The 22,368-nt window shown below is 45.5% G+C and overlaps 1 protein-coding gene across 3 annotated transcripts in view; it reads right to left on the bottom strand.

The window, feature by feature from the left end:
- Positions 1 to 22,368, bottom strand: part of Samd4a (sterile alpha motif domain containing 4A) — a 210,206-nt gene that overhangs the window by 34,095 nt on the left and 153,743 nt on the right. For 2 of the 3 annotated variants that reach the window (XM_050162419.1, XM_050162420.1), the window contains 3 exons: positions 14,424 to 14,687; positions 3,269 to 3,378; positions 926 to 1,012 (listed from right to left, as the gene is read on the bottom strand). In XM_050162419.1, the coding sequence (XP_050018376.1) occupies positions 926 to 1,012; positions 3,269 to 3,378; positions 14,424 to 14,687 (461 nt within the window). The remainder of the gene's footprint in view (positions 1 to 925; positions 1,013 to 3,268; positions 3,379 to 14,423; positions 14,688 to 22,368) is intronic. The other variant, XM_050162421.1, reaches the window with a different exon arrangement.

Below are 22,368 nucleotides of genomic sequence, written 5' to 3'. Positions count from 1 at the left end.
AATATAAATGATATGTCTCGGTACATACTTAATGCAACTTAACATGCTATACACAATACTAAGCACACACATATCTTTGTGAATAGCTTTGTAAAAAAATTCTCACTCCATTAAAACACTTGCTTTAGGAACTTGCTGGAGCCCTGCCTTGACCCTTTCCAAAGGCTTCCTGGGTTTGCTGAGAGATTCACAGTCTACACTTGTGCTGGCAGCTAGTGGGATGCCAGGCATCTGAAAACTGCTCAACTCCAGAACCAACAGGCAACATCACAAACAAGGAACTTCTGCTAGTCCGCAGGCATCTCTCTGAGGAAAATGAGCAAAGAAAGGAACTTGGAGCCCGTGAGTCACTCATCACCCCAGCATGGTGTCGGGGCTCACGGTTGCAGATTGCTGTTGGTGTTGCACTGTTTTGTGGTGGTTCCTGGCTGAGTCATGGAGATGTCATCTGCTGTTAAGTTGAAGTCTGAAGCCAACTCTAGCTGTGCCAATACATTCGACCCTCTCCCCACTGGATCCTAAAGTCTTCCTGCTAATGTTTGCCACCCCTGGGTGGCTTTCTATAAACTAGATGCTCAGGGTAGACAGTTGGAACAGGCACACTGGCATTTCCTGTGCTGCTCTGTCCGTGCCAGCCCTTGCTGTGTGTAGAGTACTTCACCATGCTCTATGGTGGCCTACAAGGCAGGGGAGATGGACCCATGGAGGGAGCATTGGTTTCACTTCACCCAAGGCAAGCATGGTAGGTCACTAGCAGCTTGGACCCAGAGGGATTGGTTCACACAACATCCGGATCTAAGGAAGCATGAATAACCAGGAAGTCACACGGACTCTAAGACCTAATAAATTACACCCTCAGCTGGGTCTCTTTACTCTCTTCCCAGGAAGCAGGTGGAAATGTCCCCTGGGCTAATTGCTCACTTACCCTTTCCAAAGACTTCAGGAGATTTTGTCTTTCTTTGAGCTTCTGAATACTGATTACAATTTTGTGTCTTGCGCCTTTGGTAACATTCTGTAATTAAATGCAAAAAATATATTAGATATATCTCATTTTCAAGAATCAGCTTAGAGACTCTCAGAGGCTATGTATTACTTTGTCTTTTTTGTTCCCACATGTTCACAGACTGGCCAATATGTGTTTCTTCTTGTTGATATCACTGTCCTAAACCTCTCCTGACCTCTCCTGACTCCGTCTGGCTATAAGCTTGACAATGACCTTCTAGACAGAGAGGTGTACAACAGCTGGTTATCCCATGCAACATGAGATTTTTTCACCATCTTAAATTATATATATTAGTATATAAATTATATATGTGTATTATATATTATTACAATATAAATTTTATAAATATATATATTATTAAGAGACACCTGTCCTCAGGTCTACTTCAGTCCCTCTTGGTTTCCCTGAGATCTCTCTTTGGTCTTTGCGTGCTCAAGGCCTTCCTGCAGCTGCGCATCTGCAGAAGCCATGAAGCCCAGTGCTGCCCATGTGCACCAGCACACAGGGAACTCTTGTAAATCTGCAACCTTCCTTTTCCTTTCCACTATGAAAAGTGGAATTCATTTCACTCCAGGTAACTGTGCAGAGTTGTGGATGTTATTTTAAACTGGCTACAGCAGTAAGTGAGAGGATTTCATCAGAGCCTTGTGGTGGTCGAGTCTGCACATTTCCCAGGAAAGGATCCTTTTCCTAACCAGGTCCCTAAGGCAAATTTCTGTTCAGGTGCCACTATTCCAAAATCCCTCTTAACCAGGGAGGAGACAAGAGTGACAGTGGCATCTCGTCTGGAAACACTGGGGATGTATTTCTGTTTAGCTGTAATTTTCAGAACAAAATGAATTCAATTATTTTGAAAAGTTTGTGTCAGGCTCTAGCACTGCCCTCTATGTCTGTTCTTTCTCTTTCTTTCTTCTTTCTTTCTTTCTTTCTTTTCTTTCTTTCCTTTTCTCTTTCTTTCTTTCTTTCTTTCCTCTCTCTCCTCTCTCTTTGAACAACTGATGACTTAGATTCTCTCTCAGCTTTGACCTAAACACAAATTGCTCTTTGAAATAGTTCCCATCAACCCCTGGGATCTCAGGCAGCAGCTGAGATCCAAGAAGTTGTGGGAGAAATGCTAGGAAGTTGACATTGGTGCTTTTGACTCTCTGAGAATGTTCAGTGACTTCAGGCTTTGTCTGGCTCTCAATACTGGTATTTTACCGGGCCTGTAGAGGGGGAACGGAGGGTACCGAATACGAGGAAAGCCGATGTCGGTAGGGAGGCATGCGACTGGACAGGCCATGACCACATGCTACAACCTCTCTTTCCTGCAGGAGAAATATCAACTCATTTAGAGCACCGTTTTCTTCAAATCATTGCTCAAAGGAAGCTGGGGTCAGTTTGAGACACACAAACAGCATTTTCAACAGGGAGACAAAAGCATCCATTAGCTCTGTTGGCTAGAGCCTGGCATGGCAGAAACATTCCTAGTTTCAGGAGCACTGTTGCCTGGTCTTTGGCATTCACACTTGAGGAATTCTGCCCTTTTAGGACTTCAGAAGGGAGTAATTTCTGAGACCTGGATATCTCATTTCCAGTCATTGTCCCCTACTATTTGAGCTGATTAGAAGGAAGTATTTTAAACAATTTACTCCGATCTCAACTAAGACCAGCAGGATAAATTTTGGAAAAGTGTCATGGAGTGTGCGCCGCTCTCCGGACTGTCATGGAGTGTGCGCCGCTCTCCCGACTGTCATGGAGTGTGTGCGGCTTTCCCGACTGTCATGGAGTGTGTGCGGCTTTCCCGACTGTCGTGGAGTTTGTGCTACTGTCCCGACGGGCCCAGTTAGAAGTTCGTGGATATGTAAGCAGATTGGATAAACAGACAAGGAATCTGTCCCTACCCAAACAAGTCCTGGCTCGGTAGAGGGGCGAAAAGAGCTAGGGAGCAACACTCTTTGGAACAATGAGGCAAGGTCACTTCTAGGCAGTGCTGCAGGTTCTTTCTTAGCACCCAGGACTTTTTCTGGTGTATTTGGATCTGTCTTTTCCTAACGTGCTCTCCCTTCCACTGGCCCGTGAGTGCCTACTGATCTTTGTCTTCCACTGAGCTGTCAAGGCAAAAACTTAGGCTTGCTTATCATGGGGCCCAGTTAGTACCAGGCAGGTCCCAGATCCAGGCAAGCTACTGAGTGGCTAGGTAAGTTATGGGTCTAAACAAGTTCTGTTTGGGGCAGAGCCTCAAGACCCTGCCTCAGGGAAGGGTTCCCTCGAGCATGCACATACCTGAGCCTCCAGTTGACACTCAGTGAGGGCCATCATCTCCTCGTAAGTCATCTGCGAGAACAGAGCAGCGTATTTGTGCAGGCGGAGGCTTTTCAACCAAGCTGGAACATCTGTGGTGCAAGATGTGCAAGAAATGGGGAGAGAAATGAAAGGAACAAGAAGAGGTGACAAAAGATGGGACAAAGGTGTGTCAAAAGGTGACAAAAGGGGGAGAGGGTGATGGTCAGAGGAAAGAAAAAAGAAAAAAAAAAGTTATTACTTCATTTGGGCAGCAAATGATGCCTCAGAAAGCTTTGGGCTGACCTGACAACCCCACTGGGTCCCTTTATTCTACCTCAGAACAGGCATTGCTAACTTGGCGCTAAATATTTCAGGGCAAACAGGAATTCCACATATATACACAGGTTTTTATGTAGGCTCTTCCAGAGTACCTTTAAAGTTATCAAAGGAATTCACCATAATAAAATAAAATGCAAAGGGCCACTGTCTTAGCTGGGCTGTTTTAGTGTTGTCTTGGGAGGAACTAACTTAGAACACAGAAAACAGACACGACAGTCTATATATACCTCCAAGACACTTTCTCTTTTTCTTGGCTTTCTTTTTTGGAGGCTCAACGCAAATCTCCATACGCTATGCCAGCCTCTTCTAGAAGCAGGAAATATATGCAACAGTTGCACCCCATAAATGCCCTGCCTGATGCTTCCTCTGCCTCCTTAGCCCCCCGTGGGATAAAGGGCATTCTTGACTACTGCATTGCCATTGTTGGGGGAGAGTTGCTAGACACTTTTCCAACCTTTGGGATGCATTTGAATGCGTCTTTGACTTCTTTTCATACCAACCCAATAGATATCACAACACCAAGAATCCAAATGCTACCTGGACCATAGGATGATGGACAATTCAAGGCACAACTGAAGCAAATCTCAGGTTCAGTGTTTTAGAGTTAAGAAAATTTCAGGAGGGAAAAGCTGCTGAGTCATTGTTTTGCTAATTACAACTGAAATAAATCATTCGCCCAAAGATTCTCAAGTCAGAATTTTTGAGCTGAGATGATCTTCAAAAATGTTTCCGGAATTGTCTTTCCCTACCTCTATTCACTGTACAGATGGCAACGTTTGTGCCATTAAATCTAGATCACAGAGTAAGAATATGTTCAAGAGGGGACTAGAACCTAGGTCTCCTGAGTATCAGCCCATTCCTACATTGTACCAAATCCTCACAAGAGCTGCAGAGATTGCCAGCAGGAAGTTAAGTAAATAGAGATTGTAAGTCTTCTGAGATTCTAAGGTACTGGGTAAGTGTCATTCTTCCTTTCTATGAGGTATTATTGTAGAATATTATTTTAAGAGGTATTACATTTGTACACAATGTGGAATACTAGTTTAATGAGGAAAGATGTACCACATGCATTCTTTTATGTTGCATTTGTTTAACTCTGTGAAGCTGTGTTACTTTGCCTGCCTAAAATACCTGATTGGGCTAATAAAGAGCTGAATGGCCAATAGCAAGGCAGGAGAAAGGATAGGCAGGGTTGGCAGGCAGAGAGAATAAATAGGAGGAGAAAACGAAAGAAGGAAGCTCATGGAGCAAGCAAAGGAGGGGGACTCAAGGGACCAGCCACCCAGCTACACAGTAAGCCTTGGAGTAAGAAGTAAGGAAAGGTATACAGAAATAGAGAAAGATAGGACTGGAGAGATGGCTCAGTGGTTAAGAGCATTGCCTGCTCTTCCAAAGGTTCTGAGTTCAATTCCCAGCAACCACATGGTGGCTCACAACCATCTGTAATGAGATCTGGTGCCCTCTTCTGGCCTGCAGACATACACACAGACAGAATATTGTATACATAATAAATAAATAGATAAATAAATAAATAAATATTAAGAAAAAAATAGAGAAAGATAAAAGCCCAGAAGTAAAAGATAGACGGGATAATTTAAGAAAAGTTGTCAAAAAAACAAGCCAAACTAAGGCCAGATATTCATTAGTAATAATAAGCCTCATTTATTTATTTGGGAGCTGGGTGGCAGCCCCCCCCAAAAGCAAAAGAGCCAAAAGAGTAAAAAACAACACATCATCCCATCCCTACTCAAATTGGTCACAAGATTTTGTACCATTGATTACAAAGTGTTTCATTGTGAGGCAGTGATGAGCTACCACAGGCATTCAAAGACGGGAGATCTTCCCCTTTTTTCAAGGTTTAGAATAGATAACTAGTGCTGATGGAAACCAGTCAACTCTGACTTCAGGCTTTGCCCCCTGGGAAAACCACAGGAGGCTCAGGACGGGGGACACAGCAGGTGGCCACCAGCCTGCTGAGGGTACTTGCAGTGGTGTGAGGAGCACAGATGGGGGTCTCTGAGAATGGAACATCCAGCTCTGTTGTTTCAGACTAGAAATTACTTGATTCCATGCTTGGAAGTCCTTCCATCTACGGTGATAAAAGAGTTCCCCTGGGACCATCATGAACTGCGCTCAGACAAGCCTTCTCCAGGTGACAGTGCTAACGCCTCACATTCCTTAGTGCGAACCACCCTGGGTCATGATTTCAGGACACGTCAGGTTGGAAGTTTTGTAACTGTCCTGATAGAACATCCTAGAGTCTTTTACCAGGCTTCATTCTATGTCACAGAGTTGCTTTTGCTGGACCAGCGCTAACACGTCTGCAGACGGGGTAAGCCTGGGTTGCCATGTTGGCCATGTTAACTGCACCTCCAGGTTTCTGGTGGGCTACACGCCATCACTTTGTCCCCAGGCTTTGTGTTTGCCATTCACACTTTTGAAAAGTTCCAAGTCATTGCTCAGAAAACACAACCGTCATGATTCAGAGAAGTCTGGGTAAGCCAGTGTTACACTTGGACACAATTCTTTTCAAATGAAGATGGAACAATTCCATGGACCATTTTTTTTTTTAAAAAAACAAGCTCCCTAAAGTTCAGTCATGCAAAATCCGTAGCTTTAAAGACGTGCTGCAAACTGGGTGCTTTATAAACCCCAGCGACAATAGTACCCTTGAGTCGGGAAGCATGAGGGGCAACTCTCAGCTCACTAACTGCTACTTCTTTTCTAGAAAGCAATTCGGACAGCTAGAATCCCCTGGGATAGGCAGGGCTGGGCAAGCTCGCCTCACTCATTTCTTCAAAAGGCAGGTCACTGTGTGTAGTTTTCCTGGGAAAGGTTCCTATCCAACTTCACAACGGGATGAGCTAGGCCTTCCTGATGAGCTATTTCCAGGCATATTCCTGGGAAATGCAGGCTTCTTTGACCTCATATTCCTTAAGACAGTCAGCGTGCTTGTAGAGCGCCTAGCTCAGCACCATGTGCCCGAGGAGGTCTCTTTCCTTCCTGCAGCGAGGATGGGTGAGCAAAGAGGAGGAAAGCTCAGTTCTTAAGAACACAGCCTCCCTGCTATACAGTAAGAGCCTGTCTCGACAACAACAACGAATCCCAAAAGAACAACAGGAAAGAACATAGCCTACCAACCGCTCTCTCTCTCTGATTGGTGGGGAGCGACTTTCCCTTGACAGAGATGAAAACAGAACTCCATTAGAAGGGAAACAAGCAAGAGAACCAAGAGCCTTGACTTTCATTCCCACAAGCAGCAACTCCAGTGACTGTGCTGCCGCGTTCTCTAAGAAGTCAGCCAGGCATGAGCTCCAACCAAAGCCTAGACACCATCTTGCCGGATGCAGTGTTGAGAACCATTTTTATTTCTTAGCTTGGATCCCATTCCTACGTGTGAAGCTGTGGCTATGGTTGGAAGATTCAGGTACATGAAAGTCACAGAGGGGGTTTTTCAGAGAAGTGAACTATAAATTTGGAATCTATTTGTCTTCAGGGTACTACTGTTTAGCTTCATCTATCTAGTTTGCTTCGGTCAGACGTAGCAATGCAGGTCCCAAGCTAGACAGACACCTTCTCATGCAGTGTGAGAAAGATGCTCCTGCTCCACGTGAGGCAGACTTCCCTGCCGGCTGAGGCAATACTGTTTGTTCAGTGTTTGCTAGGTACTGTTAGCAGAAGTCAGATTCTGTAAAGACATGCCATTGTCATCAAGAAACTTGTGATCCAGAGAGCACAATTGAGTCCCATGCGAAAACGAGACCAGCTTCAGTATAAGCGCTGGGAATACCCAAATCCGGGGATAGCACAGAACAATGAACACTCGGGGTTGCCGAGGCTGGGAGAAGAAGCTCCTTGCATGCCGCTGCTAAGAGGATGGGCAGCTTGGAGTCCGTTGAGCAAACCATCGTGTAGAGGTCACCTCACATAGTAGGAATATCAGCAGCGAAAGTCAGGGCCACAGAATATTAGGGTAGAGAAAATGCTTGGTATATGGTGGAGATACTCAGCAGGGGAGTCAGGTGCCTCAGATGTGAAACATCAAAACAAGGAAAGTAGTTTTTGTCCTGTGGATGAAGAAAAACCATAGAAATATGCACCCTGGGAGCACAGGTTACATCAGAAAGACGGTGGTGATCATGGGAAAATGGCCGAAGCATGGTGAGAAAAGGCCGGGCCATGAGTTGTGCTTGAGAAGCGAGGAGGGGAATGACCGGCTGGCAGCTGAGGGCCCTGGGCTGTCAGGAAGTATAGCGAAGAAAGATGGTTCCTTTGGTTCGTGCTTGGTGAGAGGGAAAACAAGTGGAAAAGCCAGCACACCAAGACCACAGGAGAAGGCTGAGCTGGAAAATGGCTCGCCTTGCCCATATCCACGCTTGCTGGTTCTGCCATGGAAGTCGGTGCAACTACACAGACAAAGGACACTGAGTGAGACTAGAATAGAGCCATGGGGAAGCCGTAGGGTGGCAGGCGTTGTGGGCATGGGGTTTCCATCCTTCTTGAAGCTCCTTCCAGCTCTGGTTGCAGGCCATGTCGGTTTATCTTGGATATTTTAGATATATTATCCTGGTTATTTTGGATAATGAGACTATGCATCCATCTTGTACACGTTCTATGGACACTCACAGGTCTTTAGCAATGGGATCAAATTTTAAACCATGCTCGTTTCTCTACCCTTTAGGGTTTGGATACCTTGACCATGGAGAGGCTTTGTGCTGTGTCCTCAGCTCACACGGAAGCTGGGCTCTAGTGAGAATGTGGGCTACTTTCCCCTTATGCCTGCTGCAGATGCCAGCAAGGTCAACAAGCCACACAGAGCCCAACCTCAAATGAGGACAAACAAGCTGATAAGGAAGGGGAGAAGTTAAGACAGCTCTTTGTCTAGAAGAGAGAAACGTGAACGAACAGTTCCCCATGAGAGAGGTTATTTGTTGGTACTCTACGTTCCTGATGACAGAAATTGACTTATTCCTCACAGAGAGCCAGGCTGATATTACACAGCCTTCTCTCTAAGATGTGGGCTGCATCCTTGCCCTCTGAGAAAGAGAAGAAACACAAAGGATGGGCATGAAGGGACTAATATTTCACTGCTGAAGTCAGAAAGAAAGCAAATCCTTCAAGATCAGAGAGCAGCAGCTTAGTGACATTGTAAAGTTTGTCTTTATTTTCGGCCAGAACAATTTAGTTCTTTCAGGCCCTGAGCAGAAGGAGGATGCGCCTGCCAGGTCCTCAGGAGCTAGATCTTCTTGAGGGGAACTCCTGGATCCTAAGGAGAACAGGGGAGCCCTGTCTCAGGAGGGCTCCTCTCTCATGGGGACATACCACGAATCTTTGAACAAATAAATCTGGGGTAAATGACTTCAAAGAATTAGATGCAAGTAGTGAACTAGATTTCTTTCGGGTGCTCCCAAATCCCACAATGTTCCTTGGTGCTATTTCTTCAATGTTTTGTACTGTTAAAGGGAAGTGGAAGGAAGGGTCTTAAAGTCCTCTAGCTGAACATGATGCGCCCTCGGCGAGGAGTGGAGGTAAACAGTCCCGAGACCCTTGGATCTAGGAGGAGTCCTGGAATGCACTTTTCAAAGACTTCAGAGCTCTCACCTTATCAGAATTAGCACAATTCCAAGCCCATGAGGACATTTGTGCAGTGCAGGTCACATGGTGATGTCAGGGAGTTACACACACACACACACACACACAAAATCCACAAAAATGGTGAATTCATTCAAGTTAACTACATTCAAGACAATACCAGGAAAGGCCACGGTCCGAATCTAAGCCACTCTCCATGACAGCTGAACCAAAAAGTGTTCCACTCATGTGCCACACCACGTCCATGCCACCACTCAGACTTTAAGACCCTCAGGGGCGCTGCATTCAAAACTCTTTTCCTACCAAGTTTTCTCAGTTTCCTTTTTAAAAAAAGAGTTCACCTCTAAATAATTTCTCTCATTTCCCCTCCGAGAGAGGCCAAGGATCAAGTCTACATTTCAAAAACAACTACAAGTCCCAAGCCAGCTGTTTACTAGGGGACAACATATTTTATTTGCTACAGGGAGAAAAAGTTTACTCAAGTTTCAGCTGAGAGACTCCCTCAAAAAAGACAAACAATTTTCATAGTCAATGGCTGTCCTCATTCATAGCTACCACGTGTCATTCAAGGTTACTCCAGGCAGGAGTTCCCTCTTCTGTCCCTATTCTGTCCACACACACATAATAACCACGTTCTATTACGTCTGCGTCTTTGCTAACGGGAAGCAGCCTTCTGCTAAGCCTACCTAGTTGATGTCCTGTGATGAGCTGCCACTCCCACAGGAGCCTACAGCGCCAGTCTCCACCCCCTCATCCAGGCAACTGCTCTTCCTCCAGCCGAGCTTTTCTACTCCTGGAATGCAGTCCTCCAGGGGAACGTCCGACACCCTTCACTATGCCTAACACAGAACCTGCTCAACTGGGCCACGGTCGAGCATGGAGCCCACAGGTCCACTGAGCAAACCTCCATGGGACTGCTGAAAGTTCCCACGTTACTGTGGTCCCTCCTTAAGTCCCAGAGGCCCTGCACTGTAGAGAACTTCTCTGCTAGCCCAGGCAGAAACCTAGGTGTCATCCCGAGTGTCACTGGCTCATCACCATTCACGTCGGTTGTCACCGAGTCCTCTCCATTCTGTTTCTCACGGAGAAATTGAGCCACACTCCTCCGTCTCCGTTCACATGGCCACTTGTCCTGACCCAGGTTCGCTTTCCCCTGTTGCTGAGAAACCCTCCTCCTCTGCACCGGCTCTCAACACTCCCCTTTCCCCCTTTACTTCCCAGACTGCCCTGCAAGTTCCACTTTCTAATGCGAATTTAGGCAGGCGATTCCCTCAGCAATTTCAGAATAAAAGGCACAATCCTTTTCCAGGTCAAGGATCTGGTTCCTCCACAGCAAATCAGATTCCTGACTGCCTTTTAACACCCTAGCCGTAGGTTATGCCCGCACTGTATACAAGTTCGCAGTGCTGTTCCCTCAGCACAGAGAACCTTCCCTCCATCTGTACTGCTGGCCTGCAACCACGCCTTTGAGGCTCTGCCCCAGGCCTCGCCTCCTTGCCTTCTCTAGAGACTCTTGCCCTGTTTGCAACAGGGCCCATCGTGGTGCTCACCTCAAGTGGAGACAAACGTCTGAGAGACCGGACATCCACAGCAGCGTCCCCACATCAGGTACCTGGGGCTAACGTGAGTCTCTTGAGGCTAGAGGAACCCTTACCTCTGCCTCCCACAGCTCAGTAGGTACAGAGATGTCCAATGGTTTAAGTGAAGACAAAACTGAATCAGATTGTCCCCTATCCCAAAGCCACGCCAGGAACCCTGGCCCTCTGATAGATCTCTGGATTTTGGATTCATCAGTGCAGAGAGTCATGATGCTACTCTGAGGGACAGATACGTTCCTTCCCCCACCAGGCTCCTTCTTTCTAGGAAAGCAATAATTTAGTGATATGAGACTTCCTTCTCTCTCCTACCTGAGATGAGCACTGAGCAAGTACATTCAATTCATCTGCTACCTGGAAATGACGGATATTATAACTGAGTACCAACTCAGAATCAAGAGTCCTTCTCCTGGGATAAGTCACAGTGATGTTTTTGTAAAGAACACAGAGACCTGAATTTAAAACATAGCCAGCACAGTTAGTCCAAACATTTCTAAGTAGCCAAGTCCCAAGGGATTGGTAACAGAAAAATGTCATATTCTGGCTCAAGTTGCTGCTTGAGTTTCCAAGCACAGTACTCCAGCCCATGCATGGTTTGTCTTAAGCCTTGGGCCCTACATAGTCCATACAGTCCACCTAAACCAGTAGGATGAGTGTTTGCTAGAGAAAGCAAAACACAGAGATTCAGGAGGAAGCAATTAATCCTCTGAGGACTTATTCTGCATGCTTGACCCAAGAGGTACATTCCCAAAGGAGGATGGTGGCCAAGCTGGCTATTCTGTCCTGATGAGAATGTAGGTAAGAACAAACCCAAGATTTCAGCCATGTACATCATTTGGCTAGAAAGATGAATGCAATTATGGTGACTTTTATTTTTTTTTCCCAAGACGTGAGGTGAGAGTGATATGTGTTCCCAAAGGATACGGGAACTCTTCAAAACTTCTACTCCAGTTTCCTTGTTCTTGCAGATCAGACATTTGAAATCTAGAAAAGCAGCTGCTCGGTGATTATCCAAGTGCCTCTGCCCCTGCCACAGGTCCTGGGCACAAGAAAGCACACATGGGGTTCCACAGGAAGAACCAGCTCTTCTTAGATACACATGACTTAATTTCATAGTCCATTAAGAACGTGGGGAATAATTTGGAAATTTACATAATCATCTGCTCTTAGGCCTGGAGATCAAATGACAAACCCTTGGGATGGGTGTATTAAGGGTTGCTTCTTAGATGTAATTTTAGAAGGCCATGTTGAGTAATCTTGATATAGAGGAATTCTTGATGGCCACCTCACAATAGGGCTGGGTAAAGAATATTTGTGCTCAACAAATACTGGCCCTTTGCCACGTCAGAATGTGTTTGGGTGTTTGGACATTTCTACTATCCGATATTATCAGCTGAATTGAAAATATTTCCCCTATAAATAGTTCCAGCAAGAGTGCTATGCCCCACATTGGTGTGGAGGACTTGCAGGGCAGGCAGGCTGCTCACCATCTGAGATCCTTGCAGCGCAAATCTAGCCGCTGAAATTGTTATTCTACACAGAAGTTGGGAAGTTTCTTCTCTTGATTTTCCCATTACTTGCCAGTGTCCTTATCCATTGATTTCTCCATTCACTTTCTTTAAGAAAAGTAAGTTTGATAGATCAAAGCAGGCAGAAACACAGGGAGAGGGTCCTTTATTCCAACCAGTCACCAAATAGCTTCTTTTTCCTTGATACCTATGTGTTCACAATGAGAATCTTGGATGTGACATTTTGATTGTGACTAAGCTTGAGAAGACAATTCTCACCAATTCTAGAGAAAGGAGCCAAGTGAGCTTATCTACAGGTGCCCCCTGAGTTCTGGAAGGCATCTGACTTTTATCCGGAAAGCAACAACCTCCCTGTCCCCCAAACCAAGCCTATGGAATGTTCATTCAATTTCCCCTTTTGTTCACATTTCTTTAGAAATAAACACATTATCTCTATTCACTTCTTACCTTAGAAGCTTCAAACATACATTTTCCCACCCTGGGAGAATGGCTAAGTGCATAAGCCCACCAAACAAGTAAAGAAACAACAAGAAAGAAAGAAAGAAAGAAAATAAAGTAAAAAGAATGAAGTAAGCATATTGAGACACCAGACAGTGAAGCGGGCATTCTCCCCAGCAAACAGCTTACTCCTGTGGGTCTACATGCAGACAGTAATCCTCTGTGTTACCAATGGAGCCCTGTCCCGGCTGTCCAGATACTGAGCTTCACCGGGATGTAGCATCACTTGGGTTTTGGTTTTGCCCATCCTGCAACACTATGATGCAGTCCCCTGAGCCCTGTGAAAGAGGGTTAGCCACCCTGTATGCCAAAATGACCCATTCCATTCAGCTGATCTTAAAGATCCATTTTTATCCCCAGAGGAAAATTTGAAGACACACCCTACTTCCACAGGTCTCTCATCACATGACCATCATGGGAAGGGGCTGGGACAGAGGAAGACTGGAGGTCAGCCTCACTCCCTAAGGTGATGGGCTCCACTTTTCAGCCTCGCTCTCTCTTATATCCGGCACCTGGGAAGATGAGAACATACTCTCTGTGCTAGGATCCCATGTTGGCAGGGATGAGGTCAAGAGCCTGCTTTTGTATAAGGGGAGGGTTAGCAACAGCAAGCATGTCAGGAGTGTGGATTAACAACAGCACAGAGGCCCCACTCAGATCCTGTCTTCAGCATTGTCCCAGAAGCCTGCATGGCTATTGTCTCAGTAGCTAACATTGTTATCAGCATGTCTCTGATTGAGGATCTTTCCCTAGGGACTTCTAGCCCTCCAACGACTGGTGTCTAAAAATACAGAACACATCCTTTAGGAACCCATCATGGGTACTTTGGAAATCTCTGTCTCCCAAGGAGGATCCGTAGGAGAGGGTACTTTGACAGGCAATGTAGGAACATTTATTTAGGTTGCACAATGAGCCTTTCTCATCAATATGCAAGCCTACTATCGGACTCAAAACACTGAAGGTTTTCACATCACTGAAGCAGATACAGAGAAATGGGCTTTAAGGTTTCTTTGGCCATCAAACAAAAAAGTAATAAAAAGAAATATTACTGCAATTCTTCATTGAGAGAAAATAAAGTAATCAAAGATCCTTAGTTTGTTTTTCTCAATTAGTGACAGGTCCCTGGCCACAGTAAGGCAGAGGGTGGAGCAGCTTGGCGTCTTCTAAGATGGTTCTATCCAGGGTAGCAGGAGCCCTCACTGTCTAAGAGTCAGTGCACAGAAAGCAGACAGAAGGATACTGACCTTCCTTGCTCTGGCTTCTGGGTAGGGGCAAATGATCACTGATCACTGATCAAGAATCAGAAATACCAGACCTCAGGACTGTGTATTAATGGCAGCTCCATGGCACTTTCAGAGCTTGCCCTTGGCATTGTCCCAAAAGTCTGCCTGGCTAACTCCCCAGCTAACATCTTTATCAGCGGGACAGGGGCTCCAAGCCCTTTTCTCCAGAGCCAGCTCTGGAGTTCTGGAGGGTGTGGCTCGAGTGCACGGGCCTAAGGGGAGGAGCTGGGCTCCATCTCTCCTACTGACCACCTCTCTTTCCCCTTGGACTCCAGATCAAGGGAGGGAGGGCCTTCTGGTTCCTCGTGTGGTCACTCACCTTTCATACCACTACCTTCTTCTTGGACTGTGTTACGAGCAGTGGTCTGATCTTCTAAGTGTTCACTCCCACCACTTCCTGAAGAGGCTACACTGCTTTGTGGAGACAGGGGGGCATGATCGGATGGGAGGCACTGGGGTCCTCTAGCTCGTAAGTCCTCATGAGACATCCATCCATGTCCTAGAGGCTGGTTTGGCACATTCATGGGTGGGGTAAGGGAAACAGATCGTTTCAAAGGGCTGTGGTGTGCCTGGCCTGAGAGAACTGGAAAAAAAAATAAAATGAAATAGGTTATTCTCCCCATGTTAGCCTGGGACGCAGAATAACCCACAATACCTTTGCACCCTCAGAGAGACCGTGACTAACTCTTACACTCCATGGGTGGTCACAGCGGGTTGACTCAAGTCTGGGGCTGTCCTTCCCTGCTAAAAAAGGAGGCTGCCTGAACCTGCATGTAGGCTAGGTTGTACCCTGGAGCCCAGACTTATGGTGCCCACACACTGGGTCTTCATGTTTGTGAGTTTGGAACTAGTATTATTCTAATCTTATGAATCAGACTTTGAAGCAGCTGGGCAAGCTGACAGCCTAAAAGTGGCCATTCAACCAAAGTGAACAGAGCATGTGCTGGACCATGGTTTTTTAAAGAGCAAGAGTGCTATGCCCCACATTGGTGTGGAGGACTTGCAGGGCAGGCAGGCTGCTTACCATCTGAGATCCTTGCAGCGCAAATCTAGCCGCTGAAATTGTTATTCTACACAGAAGTTGGGAAACTGTCACCTCTGAATGGTGGTAGGAGCCCAAGGAGGGAATCCAGCACGGACATGACCTCAGGGTATGGGACAGTGGCAGTCATACTGAAAAGGCTAATTCTTTCCCTTGTCCTCAGGGTTAATGTCAAACTTTATCTGGCAAACACCTTCAGGTAACAAGGCTTTCATTCAGAAGTCAGTAAGGCCCGCCCACTGAGCATGTTCAGTCCTTCCACACAGTGGGCAACATCTGCATAGCTCCTTTTTTATTTTCCACGAAGCTAGGAAAAAGCAACAAAATGCATGTAGCTGGCCAAATTAAATGGAAGGCACTCAAAGGAGGGATTTAAGCAACATCAATGCTGAGGGAGCCCATGTTACCCTTGGTTGGTTTTGCTGGGTGCGTAAAGTGACTTTACAAAATAAGTCTATTCATAACTCTTCTCTCAGTCTGTTTTGATTGCTGCTGTATTAATGTGGAACTGAGCCACGTGCATTTTTAAGCATTTTCCAGGGAAGCCATTGAATTTCATCTGCAGCTCTAACCCCTCCAGTGAGGCATTTTCTGTTCCTAGTTTTAGTCATATATTTCTTTGCTGGCAAGAATGATGTGTTTTTCAGTAGGTAGACCAGATGGCCCAAATAATGGAAGGCATTACCTTTAGACTGTAGATGGGTGTTGTCTACATAAAGACCAGAGCAGGTGATTACCATGACCTCATCTATAAAATAAAGACCAGAGCCAAAAGGCAGACTGCTGCCTCAAGCATGTTTCGTATGGTCTCATGTTTAGCTGGCGTCATTTTAAACCTTAGAGTCTAAGGGCAACAAGGCTCAATACTTTTAGGGCCAATGTTTCCATTTGGACTTGTGTATGAAGGAGGACAATCAGGACTAAAAACTTCTTTTTAACAAAAAGTGTACGTGGGGGCACTGCTGAGTTTAACATTTGTAATCTACTTAGGAAATTTCTGGTTTGAATAGATTCTGTTGAAGGCACGAGAGATTTTTATCTGCCTTAAAGAAATGTGAATGGGACTTTAAAGAAAATGGCCTTATCATGTTTGTATTTTTACTAGAATAAATAATAAACTATTTTGAAAAAACTTTCTGGAAAATGCATTACTTCCCAATTGGATGAAATTAGCAAAAAAAAAAAAAAAAAAAAAAAAAAAAAAAAAAAGAACCAAAACAAACAAATAAATAGGAAACAGCAACAAAAATGAAAAGAGAAACAAATATAAAGAAAAGCTAGACATCCAAGAGCTTCATTTCATGCCTATATAGCTATATAGTATTTATATAAAATTGGGCCAACTTGTCTGGAACCTCCCCGAGTGCTGTGACATTCTGGCTCAACTCTGCGTTTCCACCTGGAGCCTCTTCCACATAGCCAAGATTCAAGTGAGTTTGAAACCACAGAACAGGACTTGCCCAAAAGGTTCTCAACCAGAGTACTGGGGCCTGTGGTCGCTAGAATGTTTAGATGCAATAATAAAGTTAAGAATTATTCAAGATCTATATCTCATGGTTCATGGCTGCTGTTAATCTGGTATTATGAGTGTGTGTGTGTGTGTATGTGTGTACAAATGCGCCACTGCATGTATGTAGAGGTAATAAGACAACTTGTGGGAGCTGGTTCTCTCCTCCTACCTTATGGCTCCAGGGATTGAACTCAGGTCGTCAGGTTTCCCAACAAGTGCCTTTACCCCCTGAGCCATCTCGTCAGACCCTCGTTTTAATCTGGATGCTTAGAGTAGTAAAATGCATCTGGAGTGGGTGGATTACATTGTTGAATGGAGCCGATTTGCTTTCTTGTACCTAAAATCTCTCCGAATCCATGTTGCCGCTCACTCCTGGTGCAATGGCACACTTGGGGGAAGCTGCCATTGTCCCAGAATGCCAGCAGTGAAAGGGTTAGCTGGAGATGCTGCCCTCCCTGAACTGGTTTACACAGATTTGCACTGATACTTACACAACTGTGTTTGTTTTCCTGAGTTTAAGTGAAGACAGAAAGGGGAGGGCGTGAACGTGGCCTTTGCTTTTGTCTAATCAGTCCCTTGTAGTTAAGAGGGCAGAGACTATTCCTGGTGACTTCCCATCGAAGGCCACCTCCTGTCTATCACAGAGGGAACCCTCTTATGATTCAGATCCCTCTGAAATCATCCTGCTGGGACAGCCAAACAGAACCTCAACACAAAACTTCTGACATTTAGAGAAGGTGAGGAGTTTCCAGCTGTGCTGAATGAACATCACCCAAAGCCAACGGAAGGCTGTGCAGGACAAATGTCCTCCTCTTCGCAGGAAAGCTGAGACAGGTGGACAGTGTAGGCCTGTTTCTTCACTCTTTTAAGATTTATTTTTATTTTAAATGTATGAGTTTTGCCTGTCTGTATGTCTGTGTGCCATTCCTGTGCCTGATGCTCTTGGTGGCCTGACGATGGAGTCAGATCCTAGGGACTAGAGTTACAGGCTGTTGTGAGCCGCCTGATGTGGTTGCTGGGACCTGAACCTGAGTTCTGTGCAAGAGCAGCTTGTGCTCTCAACCCCCGAGGCATTTCTCCAGACCCCAGCCCTGGGTTCTGATGTGGAGGAGATTGGAGATGGTGGCAGATAACTTTGAGATTAAGATTAACCTGTAGGGGGCCGGACTGTGGTAGCGTACACCTTTAATCCCTTTAATCCCAGCACTCTGGTGGCAGAGGCAGGTGGATCTCTGTGAGTTCGAGGCTAGCCTGGTACACAGAGCTAGTTCCAGGACAGCTAGGGCTGTTACAAAAACGAACCCTGTCTCGAAAACAAAACAAAGCAAAACAACAACAAAAAAACCCCCAAAAATCAGAAAGAAAAGCAAAAGCTAAACTCGTAGGTTTTTATATGCTGCAGTATGAGAGTGGGTCACGAAAGATACAAGCACTAAGGCTGGTAGAGAGCTGTGGGACCAAAGAGGTGGCTGGGGCCGATCACCAGCGGTGTCGGCTCTATGGGTGCATTTGTTTTAAGAACTCGGAAGCAGCGGCCCAGAGGGAGAGAAGATATGGACACTCAGAGAAAAAAATAATGAAAACAAGTTTTTGTTTGTTTTCTTCTAATTCGGGGTGGGAGAAAAGTAAACCAGACATCCGAGAAGTTTTTCAGGCTGGCTGGTGGTGGCTGCCTCAGAATGACTCCGGCAGAGTCCTTGAACGCATTTGCTAGTGGCGGCGGTGCTGCACGGTTAATGCTTGCTTCAGTGGGCGGTCCCAGAGTCCTCTTCAAATGCTACAGAATGAAGTGTGCCTTGACCAAACCTCCACAGGGATCAGGAACCAGCAAGTTCTACTTGAGCGGAGGCCCCACATTTCTGCGGCATTTGTTACTTTCACAACAGCGTGGGGAGGGTCAGCCTGCTAGGGGACGGTTCCCCTCTAGGAAAACTCATGCTGAAATTTGCCCAGGGGAGCGCGGTTGTCACTCTTTTGCATCAAACATTGTACATAGTATGGATTGAATTCTGCTTTAGTTTCAGAAGCTCTACAGGAAATGTCAGGTCTGTACTCATCTGTGTAAGTAGCTCCACAAACACATGCCTTTGGGTTGACATAACCTGGGGAATATTTATATATGAGTGACCCGAAAGTAACCAGTAAGCACTGAGTATGTCTACTTGAAATATGGAGAAAGAGAAGCAGCTAAGAAGAATCTTGCCCTAGAGCAGTCAGGCAGCATGGCAGTGCTGAGGGTGTTCTGACCCCATGGTAAACTCCGTTTTGTCACTTGGGGGCAGCTCGCTACTCCAGCCTCTTCTCATCCCACGGTCTCCTCACCTAGCATCTGGGATGTGGCCCTCTCAACACCCTGGGAAGGAGACACACGACAGCTGTCCATGAGTTATGCTCTAAGCATTTTCCTGAAAGCCTGAAATTCAGATTTATTTCTCATTTTTTAAGCAAGTTTGACTTTGCCTTCATTTTTAATTATTGGTATAAAATTTAGGCAGAAAAATTTTAGATTATTTAGGACTCTTTGGAGAATACTAAGTAAAACTACTGTTTCTGCCTCCCAGAGGAAGAAATAAGAAGGCTTGTGGGGGGAAGGACCACTGCCTCTTTGGTTCGCTGTCGGATGGAATCTTGGCTGAGGGGATGGAACAGTGAGACTCTAACAATAAACTCTCCCAACGTGAATAGACCTTACACTGTGCATCACACTTACCGGCTCGGTCTCATTCTGTGATGTGTAATTTCAAAGAACATTTTTTTTAAAAACTTTTTTTTAATATTTATTTATTATGTGTACAATATTCTGTCTGTGTGTATGTCTGCAGGCCACAAGAGGGCACCAGACCTCATTATAGATGGTTGTGAGCCACCATGTGGTTGCCGGGAATTGAACTCAGGACCTTTGGAAGAGCAGGCAATGCTCTTAACCACTGAGCCATCTCTCCAGCCCCCCTTCAAAGAACATTTTTATGAGGACAGACCCCTAACATTTGAGAGGTAGAGGCCTCCGAGAACACATCACTCTGTAATTCACTCCGTAATTTCTAATTGAGAGCCGCAAGGCCCTGAAAATCCGTCAGGGGTGAAATACTGCGCTGTGAATTTTATGAGCATATGAACAATTTTGGAATTAATTTGAGATAAATATAAGTGAAAAGACCAATGCTGGGTTCGTAGCTATTTTCGGTTTTGACTTCATTTGGCTCAGTGGATCTGAAAGACCGTTACTGTTTTAACGGGCCTTGACGTATTATTGATGAACTCACCTGGTTCCTTTGTATATTAATCTGGACACTGTCAGTTGACCACTGCTTATGTCTTTATTGACAGGCACTTCCCGGGGTAACCCAGGCCGTGTTAAGAACTATTAGAGTACCTCCTGGGGTTCTGATCCCCTCATGGTCAAACCAGCCACGACTCCCCTCTGCTCTCACCGGGAGTTTCTATCTCTCTCAGGGTTAGCATTTGGAATCTAGATCGTTGGGGATGTTGATGCTTGTGCTCCAATGAAGGCAGTAAGTATCCCCACCTAACTAGCATGGTCCCCTCCCAAATGACCAGGTAATCTGTGCTCTCACCTCAAGGTTGGGTTCTGGGAGTGCAGTGACACAGACAAGACTTTCAAATATTTGGTTCATATATTTTAAACTCAAGATGTTGCCTGTTTATCACAGAATCCTGTTAACTGTAACCTTTCCCCCTTTATTTTTAGTTATGCGTGTGGTGCTTTGATTGCATGTCTGCCTCTGTTCTATGTGTGTGCAGTGCCCAGAGAGGCCAAAAGAGGGCACTGGGTCCTATGGGATTGGGGTTACAGACAGTTGTGAGCTGGGAATTGAACGTGGGTCCTCTGGAAGAGCAGCCAGTGCTTCTAACTGCTAAGCCACCTCAAATTTCTAGCTATCCATGTGATAGAATTTAATCCAATAGCATAATTAAACTTCATAAAAATAAGTAATTTTTATAAATGGGGGAATATGATCATAAATGTATATAAAAGTCATTGAAACACGTTATTATGTATTATTAACATATTTTAATAAAAACAAAATATAAGTCATTCTAACTTAAGGATTGGAAAGGATGGATAAGGAGCCCAAATATTTGCATATTGCTTAAAAATATTAACTTACTTCACAAATGAAAGGCCCTGGGGACACCTGGGACTTGGGTGACATACGGTGTGTGCACTTGTGGGTTACAAAGCACCACAGAAGGACACCCATATAATGCTGCTGAGGCTGGACATCGACAGTTCTCTCAAGACCTGCCCTCCCGCCCCATCCAACACCTCAGGGCTCGCAGCACACAGTCTAAGTTCTACTGAAGGAGGCCTGTCAAAACTTGTCAAGTTTAAAGCTTAAAATGCTCAGCCCATATGAAGTTTCAAAACAGTTACTGTTTGAAAGGAACCGGAGTGGGTGGAGCTTCTCTTCCCCCTCTTAAAGATTTACATCTGCTTAGCAAGCATAGTTAGGGTTCTAGCCCATAAGTTTGTCTCGAGAATATGGTTTTAGTGTGTCTGTGAATACTACTAGAAATTTCCAAGTCAAAGAATAAAGTTCTACTAACACTACTTTGTATATATAATTCTAGGTGTTTGTTTCTCTCTTTTCCTTTCTTCCTCCTCCTCCTCCTTCTTTTCTTTTTTCTTTTACTGAGACAGGTTCTCACTATGTAGCCCAGGCTCCAGGCTGCCCTCAAATTCATAGAGAGAAAAAAAGCAAAAAAAAAAAAAAAAAAAAAACAACCCTAAATTCAGAGAGTCACCTGTCTCAGCCTCCTGAGTGCTGGGATTAAAGGCTCCTACCTCCAAGTCAGGCTAAGCACCTTGACCAAGACTCAAGGGTAAAATGATAAGGTGACATTAGACCCTGGATTATTCTTCTTTGTTTGGATTTGTGGTCTGAGGCCCTGTGGTGGGAAGCTTCAGGGAAGAAAACGTTCATAATACTTCAAAAATACAGTTTGAAAACTACAAAGGCAGTGAATTTGATCAATGACATCATGCAAAAAGCCCAACTAGAAGTCACATTTATAGTCATGAACAGAGTTAAGTATGGGGAGAGGAGAAGGAAAGAGAAGATAATTAATTATTAGGTAAAACCTCACATGCTTCACCACCACGGTGTTAGAAAAACAGATCACAAGCACATCCGGGCAGTCAGAAGCCTCGACTCTGCATGCTTGCCCTCTGCTCTTGCCCAAACGTTTAGAAAACCAATGCTTAGAATGTGGGAACACCTGAAGAAATTTCCCATCAGGCTTCGGACTCCTCTTCCTCTCAGGGGAAGAAAAGAGAACATGCCACAAAGCAGAGGTGGGGGTGGTAGATGGAGTGTTCCCAGCAAGCCAAGGGTGGAAGCTGTATGCTTTCTGTGAAGAGAAAGTGCCTGTGGAGACCAGACCAGACCAACCAGACCAGACTAGACCAGACCCGACCAGACCAGACCAGACCAGACCAGACCAGACCCGACCCGACCCGACCAGACCAGACCAGTCCAGACCAGTCCAGACCAGTCCAGACCAGACCAGACCAGACCAGACCAGACCAGACCAGACCCGACCAGACCAGACCAGACCAGACCAGACCAGACCCGACCAGACCAGACCAGACCAGACCAGACCAGACCCGACCCGACCCGACCCGACCAGACCAGACCAGTCCAGACCAGACCAGACCAGACCAGACCAGACCAGACCAGACCAGACCAA

The sequence above is a fragment of the Alexandromys fortis genome, unplaced genomic scaffold (assembly GCF_014885135.2).
Source record: "Alexandromys fortis isolate MF-2015 unplaced genomic scaffold, M_Fortis_MF-2015_v1.1 scaffold_130, whole genome shotgun sequence".
Lineage (NCBI taxonomy): Eukaryota > Metazoa > Chordata > Mammalia > Rodentia > Cricetidae > Alexandromys > Alexandromys fortis.
This window is presented reverse-complemented; position numbering and strand designations above follow the sequence as displayed.